General features: G+C 36.7%; 1 protein-coding gene across 9 annotated transcripts in view; it reads right to left on the minus strand.

Annotated features, from left to right (window-relative positions):
• Positions 1–5621: 5621 nt before the first annotated feature.
• The window catches only part of LOC114045738 (plakophilin-4), a 235076-nt gene continuing 226611 nt past the window's right edge, over positions 5622–14086 (minus strand). For 5 of the 9 annotated variants that reach the window (XM_027865905.1, XM_027865911.1, XM_027865904.1 and 2 more), the window contains 5 exons: positions 13923–14007; positions 13687–13804; positions 10662–10790; positions 8655–8728; positions 5622–6698 (listed from right to left, as the gene is read on the minus strand). In XM_027865905.1, the coding sequence (XP_027721706.1) occupies positions 6450–6698; positions 8655–8728; positions 10662–10790; positions 13687–13804; positions 13923–14007 (655 nt within the window). In that variant the 3' untranslated portion in view covers positions 5622–6449. The remainder of the gene's footprint in view (positions 6699–8654; positions 8729–10661; positions 10791–13686; positions 13805–13922; positions 14008–14086) is intronic. The other 4 variants (XM_027865910.1, XM_027865909.1, XM_027865907.1 and 1 more) reach the window with 3 other exon arrangements.

A 14086-nucleotide genomic window follows, 5' to 3' on the forward strand; every position in this document is an offset into this window, starting at 1 on the left:
TTGATGATCTTGGTGATCTGCATTCAACCCACAGAGGAAGAAAAAACATTAAGCCATTATCAGAATTCTTCTAACCACTGGATGGGGCTTTAATAATTAAATAATGGCTGCTGCAAAAACTTATAATAGAACCTTATGAGCGATTTGAAGTTGGAAGAGGCAAACAGAACAGGCTCAAATGGCCTCCTCAGGAACAGAATTGCTGCTTCCAATGTAGCTAATGACATAAAAGGAAGTAAAGATGAAAAAAAACAAAAACAAAAAACAAAACCCACAGCTAAGAACAGAGCCATGATTTGCAAATTTCTTGCATGATAGCATGGTTATGGACAACCACACCAAGAACAATAGGGAACAAAATCAACCCTATCATTAGACAATCACTTAGGTGACCACGGTGGTAGGTGCTGGCAAAGGCACAGTTCTAAACAGGGCCGGTTTGATAGAAATGTTTTAATAAAATAGGAACCCAGAAGCACTAACTTGGTAAAGTTGCTCTCTACAGGCAGCTTCTTAATGGCTGCATCTTATCTCTTAGAAAGGAAAACATCCCCTCTCTGTCAGGCTGGCAAACAGCAGCGACCTTGCAAAGCAAGCAGAAATCGGGCCTGTGAAAAGACAGCCATCCCAGGAATCTTTTCTTTCTCCCATGGAGGCACAGTTGCGAGCTAATGAACAAACTGCAGTAGTTCATTCGAGCTCTAGCAGTTATTTTCTTGACCTACAGCAAAGTTTGCTATTTAATACAAAGCCTCATCCAGGAAGCATTTTCAAATCCATTCTCAATCCTGGATTTTTCTGACCCATCTGCAAAGCTAACTCTTCTTTAGCATTTTGCTCAAAGACTGCCATGGAGGCACTTGCTCTGGGGTAGCTGGGTTGGCTGCCATGCTTAGCCACAATTCTAGCTGGGCCATTGGTTCAAAAGAATGGTGGCACAAACTTCTCCGGCCACAATACGTTCTAAATAGACTTCAGGGGACTATTTTAAATCTTATTTTTATACACACTTCTCAAATTATGAATAGAACATTGCAAAGGATATTGGCCATTCGTGGTACAGTGGGAATCGCTGGATTTAGAATCAAAGGACCTGGGTTAGAATCCCTACCTTGCCGTATTACTACCTGTGTGACCTTGTACAATTTACTTAATCTCTCTGGGTTGTGGTTTTCTCAGATGTAAAATGGAAGGGTTGAACCATGTGACATGAGGTCACTTCTAGCTCTAAATCTAAATGATCCTTTCTTAGGTCATATCTTGCATAAAGTAAATGCGTAAATTGAACTTGTGTAAATCAAGTAAAATTTCAGATTCGCTGCTAGATACCACAGTGCAAAGAAAATCTTCAGTGACTGTAATGGGAATAATCACTCCCAATTTAACTCCTTTGTAAAAATTCCTGTATTAAATTTGTTTTTAGTTCTAATTCTTCTTTACAACATGACTAATGTGAAAATAGGTTTAACATGAACATATATGTTCAGCCTTTATCGAATTACATGCTGTCTTGGGGTGGGGGGGAGGGGAGAGATGAGGAGAAAATCTGGAACTCAAAACCTCATGGAAGTGATTGTTGAAAACTAAAAATGAATAAATGGATTTATGAATAAAAAACTAAAAAATAAATAAAAGAAAACCCTGTATTAAAAAATCCACATTTATAAATTAAGGAATTATTGTTTGCCTTACAAACAGATTTGTTATTTTCCAGAAGTATTAATTAAAAGATTTCTTTAAATAAAAAAATTAAAAAAAATATTTTTAAAGTGGAATAAAATGGACATTTTGGTTCTAATTAATGGTTATCTTTCCTGATAATTGTTTTTCACATTTTGAGTATTTTAGTGATTTCTCTTTAGTGGGGGGAATGGCTGGTTTAGTGTTTAAATGGCTATTCTTTTTTTTTTTTTAAAGGGCCTAGGTAACTCACTGAAACACAGCCTTGACCAAATGAGGTAAAATTAATAAAGTGTGTTTCTCTACAGCTGTATTTTCCAAACTGTTCTGTGGAATCCTAGTCTTCTATGCATTGTGAATAGGATTACTCTGAGAAAATTTCATTGCTAGTGCTATTTTTCCACTCTAAAATAATAAAGCTATGTATCTAAATGTTTTTATACCAATTTTTCAGTATGAATAATAAATAGCTAGCATTGATACAGTGCTTCAAAGTTTGCAAAGCATTTTACAAATATTATCTCACTTTATCCTCAAAACTACCCTGAGAGTTATGTGCTATTATTATCCCCATTTAACAGATGAGGAAACTGAGGCTGAGCAGTTAAGTGACTTGCCCAAGGTCACACAGCTACTAAATGTCTGACTCAGCATTTTAATTCAGGTCTTCCTGACTCCAGGTCCAGCACTCCAACCACACTGGCATCTATCTACCTTATATGAAAACTGCCTTGAACCCCTTTACTTTGCTATTAAATTTCATTGGCCCCTTCTACCCTAAAAGGAAATCTATTCCATCACCTCCTGTGTCTCCAACCAGCACTTATTGGTTCAAGTCTCACCATAGCCAAATTAATTTAAGAACTGCTATTCTACAGATTTTGGCTATTGTTAAGCCATGAAGGGGTTGCTTTTTTTTTTTTTAATGAATCAGTTCAATAAATTGAAAAAAACCAAACAAACTCGTCTTTATTTCCTGTTACTCCCACCAAGGGCTCTAACATGTCAGAATCAGTAAAATCAGTAAAATTTCAAGATATGCAGTAATGAGGTAGCAATATCACACTGTAGGAATTTATCCCCTGGATGGCTTTAGTGGCCTGTGAGCTTTAAAGTCTCACTACTGATTATTTTAAGAAGTAAGGCTTTAAGGAAATGTCTGACAAAAGCAACAACTAAGCAAAGGGGGACATACCTGATGCCATTAAAATTGCCAACAAAAGGGCTCATTATCATTCTTATAACTTTGAAAAAATATTATTTCTTATAAACCAAAAAGTGAGATAATACTTGCTCACAAAATGAGTATTAGTCTAATGAGGAAAAAAGTTATAATGATTTTTCGCTCTGTTCTTTAACAGCTTTCAAATGATGTTCCGTGCACAGAGCGATATGTATTGTGTCTTATATAGAAAAGCAGCTCTGGCTAAGTAACTAAACGATTTGGTACACGAGTCCCAGCTCACATTTCTCTTCAAAAGCTCAATTCCCCATGCCACTGAGATTGCTGTAGAGAAAGACTATAACTCCACCTTTAATTAACAAAATTCATTTATTCTTATATCTCAGAAAAGTAACTGACTTACTTAGTCAAGAGTAATCTAGTTTTTGCATTATCTAGTCAGTTTTGCAGTTTGATTGCCCTCAAGTAGATTACACTTTTTCTCCTCAGTAGCTAGCCAGATTTTAGGCCTACTCATTAGCACTGTCTCAAATAGGTGAGAAGGAATGGAAGGGTAAAATACAGTTCTTTAATTTTGGTCATTTCCTGGCAATAGGTATGGTCTGGAAGGAGAAACAGCTGGTTAAACGAAGTTTTTAGGTTACTTTGGATTACTGTACTCATTAACATGGATGACCATTTTCTTGCTTATAAAACCTATGGTCAAGTGTTCCCCTTCAAGCTTGAAGTCACTGCAAGAGCCTTAATCGCCTCCTGCAGATACGGTCAATTTCTTGCTTAGAAACCTACAGTGGCTCACTGCTAGTAGATAAAAGACGCTCGTCTAGCATTTAAAGCTCCTACCTACCTATCCAATGCACTCTTTGTTCTAGCAAAACAGAACAAGTGACTACTCCCTGATCTTGTCCAGTACCTCCCCCTCTCCACTAATCTGCTTAAGCTATCCATTAAGGGATAGTTTTGCTCCACAATTCTGTCTGTTGTGACTTTTCTGCCCCTTAAAGGCCCAGCTCAGGTGTTACCTCCTTTAAGAAACCTTATTTGATTCTCCTGGCTGAAAGTGAAAATTTCCTCATATCATACTTCTTAGTACACAAGTCCTACATACCTTTTATTAGACTGTAAGCTTCTTGATGAGGGTGGAGGGGTACTGGGTTATTTTTCATCTTTATATTCTAGAGTTGAATTTGCTGATTGTGGGAAAAAAGTTCAATTCTAGTTACTTTATTCTTAGTCTATTATTGCTTTTGGAAGATCACTCTTCCCCCTGCTAATAAAACTGGGACATCTGGAGACCTTGGTTGTTAGAGTTGTGACTGTGACAACGACCCCATACAACCTAAGCCAGGTACAGTTTTTCAAGTGTTAGCTTTTCATAGTGAAGAAATTGAGCCCATGTGATTACCTGGAATAAAAGCCCATGAAGAGAGGTCGCAAAAAGCAAGAGTGATTTAATCGACTATAACTAGGTACAGGGAGAGGTGGGATCCTTTGCTTTCTGTTCTCCCAAGTAATGGAATTCAGCTTCCACCCAGAGACAAAAAATGTTCAAATTGATGAAAATCAAAGGCTGTTCAGTGATTAAGCAGAAATCTTACACAGCAGAAATACTCATGGTTAGCTTCTGGAAGGGGCTTTCTGAACTCTAATGAGATAATACTTACAAAAAGGTGACTCAGGAAAGTATATTTACATTTACATCTTTCAAGAATATTTGGGATCTGGAAACTCTTTTCTAATGAAATTAATATTTTTATTTCACTTCAGTTCTTTGATGAAAAGTTCCAAAGGCTTACTACCTGGAGAAGGCACTTTCAGGTACGAATGACTGCTCTGCTCCACCCTCCCACCCCCCCCCCACCCCCCAATTAGCCATGACGAAATCTCAATGAGTTTAAGCTTTAATTTATATTACTTAAGTGACAAGGATCAGGCAGAGTTCCTTTCTATATTCTTAGAATGATTTCTCATAAAAGTGTTTTCCCTTCAGCTTTCTTTACAGGTATAGGCACAAAATATGTATACACCTGTATTAATCTGTGATTAAACAGCACACTCCCATGATTTGCTTGTAGAGTTTCTGGGGTACAAATTATCCATATAAAAATCTAGAAATTGTGCCTGACTGAATTTGGTGGCAGAACTCTCAAAGTATCAAAGACCCCTACTATGAGATTAGGCCTGGTGCTACTTCTTCTCCATCACTAATATAAAGGAAGGAAGCAGTGAACTGTATATGGAGCCATTGTTCTGAGCCTTATAAGCCTCCCTACTGCATGGCATTCTTTCATAAAGCCTTTTCTTGAGGAATTCCAACATAGGTGCACTAAATGAAACCACTCATTATTAAAATGATCTGGAGTTTTGGGGCTTTAAGATTCATTAGTACAACAGGGGAAATTGCTAGATACTTTTCTCATATGACTATTATGCTTTATTATAAATTAGCTAAGTAGAATCTACATCAAGTGACTGAAGCCAAGTGCTAGATCTAGTTTTTTGGGGGCCGGGATGAGGGAGAGAGAGAGAGGAAAAAGGTAGTTTGTCTATTACACAAACAATTAAAACATGATAAAACTTCAGAGTACACGAAATTCATAATAGTTTTTCAGGAAAAAAAAAACAACAATGTTAAACTGGAAAATATAGTGAGGCATCATTCTTTGATGTTGTCAATCAGGCATGAAAATGTTTAACTGGATAAAATTAGGAAAAAGTAAAAATGGTTTAATATATTTAAGCTCCTTACAACATGCAATTAGATTTCACATTTATTAAATTTGTTTCTCCGTATTACATACAGAAAATAAAAATGAGCAGGGAACACTTTTCCATGGATGAAACTTCCACATTTATTTTTCTTCCATGTGCATAGAAAATGGCAGTGAAGTGTCCTATGAAAGAGGCAGGGAATGGGAACGGCATTGCTATACTGGACTGGACTTTGTGCTTCCAAATTATACTATTCATTTTAAAAACAAAAAAATATGGTATTTTAAAAATTGATAATAGTTTCTTGGGTCTCTCATTTGTTTTTTTTAATTGTTAGCTTTTGAAATCTCTTTTAAAATGACACACTGCATTATAAATGATGGCACTTTTAACCAATGTGGCATTTCCATATTTACACCAACAAAAGAAATTTACAAGACACAATAGCATACAATCTTGACATTTAGTAATAGCAATAAAACAAGAAGGGCATCCATTTTTTTTTTCTGTACAAACTATCAGAACATGACTTTATTCACATAAAAATCATCTGTAATTTGATTTGATCTACACATTCTCCCAACTCATTTTACCCATTTCTCAAACCTTTCATCACATTGCCCACACCTTCACCACACTACAGGAACTACAAGTAATTAGATCTAATACCAAAGCAGAGCTATAATGTTCTCTTCCAATGCTTTCCTTGCTTTCCTCACTTTCCCGATAATTCCTCAAAGGAAAAATAAATGCCTCTTCTCTTGTTCCTTCCATTCCACTTGCATGTTTCACCATCAAATCAGCAAACATATCTCTCCATCTCAATTGAAACAAGGTTAGGAAGAAAAGAGTTCCTCTACTGAGCTTCTTGATGCTACACCCAAGAGTCTGGTGACCCCGGGTACTGTTCTGCTCTATAAGAAGGTCGTCTAGTGGAATAAAAGTCTACATAATTCGTTGTTGATTTCAGTCCATACTGTGTTGTGTAATCAGTAGAAGCTGGAAAGTGAACTCGATCGTCAAAATAAGGGTCTTCATAGCTATGAGGAGACTGCAAATACAATCTGTATGCATCAAAGTTCTTTCTGTTGGAGTCATCTTGACTATAATACAGCTGTGGATGCTGTTGACAAAATGAAAAAAATAAATAAAAGTAATCTTTTGAAATGTGAATTTAAGGAAAAACATGTGTGTTCCCTTTTTAAATGTCTAGGACAGTAATTCAAGGACTTAGGTTGAAAAAACAAAACAAAACAAAAACATGTTATGGACAACCCAGTACATTTATCAGAGGACCTGAAACCTTTGTGTAAACCCCAAGTCCCTTCCAGCTTTAAATGTACAGGTGAGTAAACTGAGCTGTCACTTGATGACATCATGAAGAAATAGAGTCAGGGATTGGGAGAAGCCCAGATACCAGGTAATCTGTATCTGGATGCCTATACAATGAAAAAGAGGGTTAAGATTTTGCACACTTATTCTGATTGGCCAGGACTTTGCTAACTAATTATATGCTCTGGAACAATAAGATCATTTGGAAATAATTTTTTAACTTATTTTTTTTGTTGTTGGGGTGGTAGTGGGAGGGAGGGCATGGACCTTAGACAATAAGATTTAGTTGTACAATCTCTTTCAAAGTCAATTTTTAGAACTGTACTCAGAAGCTATGATGTTATTTCAATTCCCCCAATTCTAAAAGAGACAAGTTCTCTGCCTTGCTCATATTGGTGAATAGTTGGATATGGAGGTTTTTGAAATTCTGCTTTGAGTAAGAATTATAGAAGCAGGGGCAATGTTAAGTTAAGGTAGGAATAAGAATAAGGGGTAAATATGGATAGAGAGGAAAGGGCATGACACTAACACACATATTTAAAAGGTAAAGACTATACCTGCTCGGGAGAAAGAACATGACAATGACAGTGCATATCATGCTACTTTCTAGCACTTTAAACAAAATCATTCCAATTTTTTTCTTTAAATGGTTTAAAAAAAAATTAGGCTTAATAGCTTAAATACTTCCATTCTCTCATCACTATTTCAATTTCTTGTTACTTTGCAACACTTAACAAATCACAAACATGATATCAATACCACAATATAGAATTAAATCTCTAATATTACAGAGAAAATTATGTCTAAACTCTTCCTTTTCAGCTTGTTAGAGATATGATTCTTATAGTCCTTAAAAACAAACAAACAAACAAACCCCTCCCCCCTCCAAACTGTAGTATGATTGGCTCAGGGCAGATGAAAAAAAACCTTCTTTGCTGATGAAAGTTGTGAAATGAGAGGTGTGGAACTTTCTTATCTGGAGGTTTTAAATCACATTCTTTTTTGGGGGGGATTGCTTTTGCTTAAATTGTACTGGAGAGTAACAAGATGAATTCTTCAGGTACTTTCAACATTTTAATTCCTTAAAACTCTGGTGGGTTATAGAATAATTCTTCAATGCCTCAAGAAAAACCTCCAGTTGTTTACAAGATTATGGCCTCACAGACAGAAAGAAAAACAACACATCATAAAAGGAGAGAGCTGAGTTTACGAATGTCCTTCAGTTCCTACTTTAACAGACTATCTCAATCTTGGCTTCAGTAACTAACCCAGAGCAGGCAGGGCTCAATATGTCCCTTTACACCCATTAGCCAGGAAAGCTGTAGAAGAGTCCACTGCAGAGAAGGAGGAGAGTGCTTTCACAGAAGTGAACAGTGAGGTCAGAGAAGGATGTGGCCCCTAGCTCTTCTCCACAAGGAGGAGGAAGGAAAAGACTTTCAAGCTTAGATGAAAAATGGGCAGGGAAAGGCCATCACAGGATAAATGAATCTCCAGTATGTTTAAAGACTTCTCAGAATGGATTAGGAAAGCAACGAGTGGTTGCTTTCCATCATCTGTGCGGTATTGTTAACAGCATCAATTCCCAGACTCAAGGATCTGAGAATGCTTTGAAAAAGAAATTTGCTCAAGCAGTTGATATCAAGTGAAAGGGATTGTACTCAGTGGTGTTAGCTTAGCATGAAGATTTTTATTATGTGTTGTTGATCCCTGCTATCAGCATTCTTTTAAAATGAGATTGCAAATTCACCTGTAGCCGTCTATTTTGTTCTCTTGCTGGTGAGGAATAGGAACTGATGTAAATTGGTGAAGGTTTGCTGGAGCCTGTAAGAAAATATTTTATGAAGTTAAAACTAGTGCTTCATCACTTAGATCCATTAGCCTCTTCAGCTTGACTACACTATGGCCAATGATGTCCTGAGTTTAAGCTTGGATAAAGACCTGCTCTTCTCTGTAGCCCTTTCAGGCTTATAAAAGTCAGCATTTTGGAATCAAGAGACTTAACTTGGCCTCCATTCTCTTATGAACCATCAAGGACAAATGATTATAGCAAACATATGCCTTATATATACTTTTGTGATAAAATTGCTAATGGAAGCTGCGCCAATGCAGAATCTCTCAAAAAGTTTTCTCCTGAACTGCTGAGCAGCATGAACAATATTTCAGCCCCTTGGTTGAGGTGCGATTCGATCTTTGTAAACATAGGCAGCTTCATGTGAAGGATCTCGTTTGCTGGGTTCTTGGGCTGAGGCTTTGCCACTTGGGCTACAGAAGGACACCTCAAGCTAGAAATAGGAGCGACATTTGTCCAAGGTTTCTAAGCTAAATCATTAAGGAAAGGCAGAGAAATATCATATGTCAAGCTGAATGCTTCCAAAATAGCAGTTTGAATTAATACCCCAGTTAAGAGAGAGGATTAACATGAGTTCGAAGGGGTTAATTTATAAGACATAAATATATATGTGATATTCTTCCTGCAAGTCCAAATGCCTGTTTATAGTCACAAGAAACAGGCAAATTAGGGATTTGCTCTTGGGAGGGTCCATGAGAAGAGTTCAGATACTGTAATTAGCTCTCTTTATTCTATTTTTAATGCTAATATAGATTCAAAACAAAATGAGGAAAAGTAAAACATACCTGGGACAAATTAGTTTATTGATGCAAGTAAAAGAAGATACAAATAGAAAAATTAGAAGAGTTTGCAAGCTGGAAAGGATCTTTAAAACAAAGCAAGCTGCAGCAAATCTCAAATAACAAATACAGGTTTTTAATGTGCATTTCCTTGGAAAGAGCTTTATGTTTGAAATATAGCAACTGCAATGTTATGTAGCTATTAATTGCCATAGTAACAATACACGATTAGTAAACAGTTGTGTAAAATCACAATTTAAAAGACAACAGACCGAGTGAGATTACTCCCCCAGCAGTAGTTAAGCTGCCACCAGCTTTTATTTATTTCTTTTTAATAAATAGGCTTTTTGAACATGAAATGTCCCTTCCCTCCCTCCCCCTTTTGTGGCTCACTCTCCTTTATTTGAAAGCTCTAGGTTATTATAATTTATAGGACAGTTGAAAGTGTGGAAAATATGAAATCTTTATAACTATTCAAGGCCAGATTCTCAAATAAATTCTATGCAAAACTTTCTATATCAGGCATGAAAGCATTAATTTAACAGAATAGTATTTTATCCATTTAAACATATCAGTCTCATGGGAGATATATTTGACTGTTTTCTAAGTCTGTTCTCTGCAAAGGCACACATCCTTCTCTTTCTTATTCATGAATTTTGGAGCTTTGCCACTCTAAGATACAGCTAAAGAAAAGTCACAAAGAAAAAAAGAGTTTTGATACATGCAGTAAAAAGAAATAAAGAGACTATAAAAGTGGGAAAAGAGTAGAAACACAAGTAACTGTACCACAGAGTAGTTATAACTCATTTCCCATCTAGTTACATGCCTTTTTTTACTTACACAAAAATCTTTTTGCAGCCAATGATGGCCCTGAATTTTACTAAATTAGTCCATTTTACTTAAAAATCACAAAAGGACCAGTTAATACCCAGGAAAGTGGTGGGGGGGTAGCAGATGCAAATGGCACGTAGAATTGATTATCTCTTGGTTGCTGTTGGGGGAATATCTCAATACAGGAGTGAATGACTTTTCAAATAACTCATATTATAGCTTCCCACACGGAGTATACGTTTGGAAATACACAGCATTGCAAAGTAGTGCATCATACACCTAACTGGTATCTTACCAGCATATATGCCTTTATGTATGACATCACCTTGGCTATTGTAATACTGCATAGATGGCTGTGTCCTATCATACTCAGAGCGAGGTTCTCTAATTCCTAACAGTGCTGGTGATGAAGATGTGCTGCCAACTGAAGAGAGGGACAAAAAGAGGAAGAAAGAGAGAAGGAAAGGAATAAGATTGTTAGTGTCTCAGTAAAACCCTCCCAGGAAAAATAAAGGTCAGTGATTAGAAATAACCCAGCAGCTTGATAATAAAATAAGACCTGAAAGTTACTGTGAAATGCAAGAGAAGTCAAGCATTTTACAAGACAAGAAGCAAAATACAACCAGCCCCATATGGAACTATCCTGGAACTCGGGTGGACAGTCTGCTAAGTAGAGCTAGTACTTCATATTATCTTAAATTATAAGCTTCCCTGTTATAAAATCTGATCTGAAGAAATGGACAGTTCCCAAGTGAAGCATACCAATGGCTTGAATTAGGCTTTCAAAATTAGGTAAATAAGAATATATTAGCCACTCAAGAGTTATTTTTGCTATTTTATTATCTCATTTCAGTTGCTTATAAAAACTTAAGCCACTGAAGCATATTTATTGAATTTCTTCATAAAGGAAAGACATAGTATGCCTGCTATCTAATCATCCCAAGCATGCCCCCACTGAGAGATGGCATGATTAGAGCAAGTAGCACTGGGATTTTAGGACAATTTAAGTTGCCCTCCACTCTAAGTTCTAGGAAACCTAATAGTCTGTGCTAATTGAGAGACCTTGATGAAAATGGGAAGATCTTCTCTTTAAAATGATTTAGAAGTCTACTGTAATGAGGGTTAAAATACTTAATGACAGGAAAAAGTACCTACCTATACCCTTTTTATTTTTTTTAAAGAGTCTTTTTCAACGAGGAATAATTCAAATGTGAATGGGAAACTTCTACACAACTCTTTTTTCTCCATTTTTAAACTCACCTTGTTTTTGGTGCGACGATAATTAAATATTTGCTAACATGGCCAAGGATAATCTTTGACAGTGATGCCCCACAATCCTTGGCAACACTAAGTTTGCAGTGAATTGTATTTGTTTGGATATGACTAACATAAACATTTGTTATACCAGAGGAAAATGAACATAATTAGGAGGAAAACAGTGGATCTGAACTCGTTGCAGATAAGCACGCTATTGGCAATGCCAAATTTCTAATCACTGGCTTCACTGAGATGGTACCAGCACATGGAAAGTGTCTGCTAACCTATCATCAGGCTCATAAGCAAGATTAAGAAATGAAAGTAAGAAACTGCTCTAGAATTGAATTACCAAAGAATGATAAATATAGGAATCAAAACATATCCTGTTTTGGTATTTTGTGCAGTATTAGAATTATTTGTATACATGTCTTAGTAGGTGCCTATACAAACACAAATGCCTCTTGGCATCTCACCTAACTGTTCTCTTAAGGCTGTTTCCAGCATCCTCATTCCCTAAAGAAGGCTGACCCTTCTGAGAAAGCAAAGTTGCCTTAGGCTAAACCTTAGGCTAAACTTGGGAGCACAAGAAGGAGGTGTAAAATAGGCAGGGGGTTTCCTTAAAGGAGACAAGCACAATTTAAAAAACTAAGGCATGTGTTAAGTCTGCACATAAACGATTTCAAAAGGTTTCTCAATATAAAGAGAGATGGCAGATTATGTGATAAGAGCCACTAATCCCATATTCTTCTTTTTTAGTCACATTTGTACACATGAGAAATAAGCTATGCTGCTATGAACAGTCCAAGTTCAAGTGCTACCTAATCTGGACTAAACTGATTTAAAGCCAAATAAAGTACAAGAAATCCATTACTGTCACCTTTTTTTAAAGTTAAGAATTTATCAAAATTTATACATTTATCAAATTCATTTGTCGGTTTAACAGTCATTTCCCATGCTTTTCTATTGGTCTTAAAATGGACTTGTTTTTCTCTCTTCGGTTAAAAGTCCTACCAGTAAGACAGAATAAAAGAGAGAGTTCCCAATTCACATTGCTAGAATTACTGGGCATCTCTCTGTCCCTGTGACACCTAACCTGACAGGCTGAAGCCTTCTTGGCTTGAGTATAACTACCATGTCTATTGTTCTTTCAGGTAGAGGACTGGACCCTTTTTTAAGCACAATGGTCTGCACATTACGAAAAGCAAAGGATCACTTCTCAGGTGATTCCAACCTGAAATATAGTAGACAGACAGCTCAACAGCCTGCAGGATCCTTACTAAAAAGCAGAGCTTCTTAATCTTTTGTGTGTGTGTGTGTGTGTGTGTGTGTGTGTGTGTGTGAGAGATAGACCCCCGTGGTAGGCTGGTAAAACATACGAACCCCTTCTCAGAAGATTTAAAATGCAAAAATCAAATATACAGGATCACTAACATATCAAAATATAAGTTTTAAAATCCCTTACTACCTAGTTAAGACTCCTGGCTTTGGAAAAGGTGAGGAAAAATTGGACATGAAGATTATAATCACTCTCTCTTGCAACAGAGAGAAACAACTAGAGGAGAATATTGTTTCTTTTTCTTTTTTTTTTAGGCAATTGGGGTTAAGTGACCTGCCCAGGGTCACACAGCTAGTAAGTGTCAAGTGTTTGGTCTGAGGTCGGATTTGAACTCAGGTCCTCCTGACTTCAGGGCCAGTGCTCTATCCACTGAGCCACCTAGCTGCCTCCATTGTTTCTTTTTAAAGGGTAATTACTAACTCCTTTAAAACTATAAACGAACAATAAAATATTTTACTCCCCATGCCCCCACCAAAAAAACACCCAATCAACACCAAGTTTGTGGACCCCAGGTTAAGGACTGCTGCTTTAAAGAACAAGGAGAAGAGCAGATCTATGCAATTTCTAGAGACAAATGACGATTAGTGGTTAGTTAAGTTTTCTCTTCAAGGACTGAGAATGGTACCTTCTGAAGTAGGCATATACAGTCTGCTCTAGCCAAGGGGAAAAAAAAATGGCAGGAGAGATAGAAACGAATATATTCCTAAGAGCCTGTTTCCCTACTGACCTGACTGAATGATAGGTGACATCTGTTGGTTGGTAGTTGAGAGGGAAGGATGTGATTTGAATCTCTCTCGCTCTAATGTTGATACAGGTGTAATAAAATGATTTTGATTCCACCCATCCTGTGGTGTTAAAAGAGAAAAAAAAAACGATTTCAAATTGAATCATGACATTTTGTTATAAAATTTATTAGGAATGTGTTTTCAAATGAATGTTAATTATGCCAGAGCTGCACTTCACCTTTTTATAAATACTCCGCAGGTCCCGATATTGCCATAATGTGTTCAATACCTGGGCTGCAGCTTTCACCACTTTCAGGGAGGATCTATGTAGGAGAGAGTTAGGGTAATGAATTCAGGTCCTTCTCTGAAACAGTCTGAACAGCAGAATATCAGACTCCACAT

Source organism: Vombatus ursinus, unplaced genomic scaffold, assembly GCF_900497805.2.
Source record: "Vombatus ursinus unplaced genomic scaffold, bare-nosed wombat genome assembly UNPS02014779.1, whole genome shotgun sequence".
NCBI lineage: Eukaryota > Metazoa > Chordata > Mammalia > Diprotodontia > Vombatidae > Vombatus > Vombatus ursinus.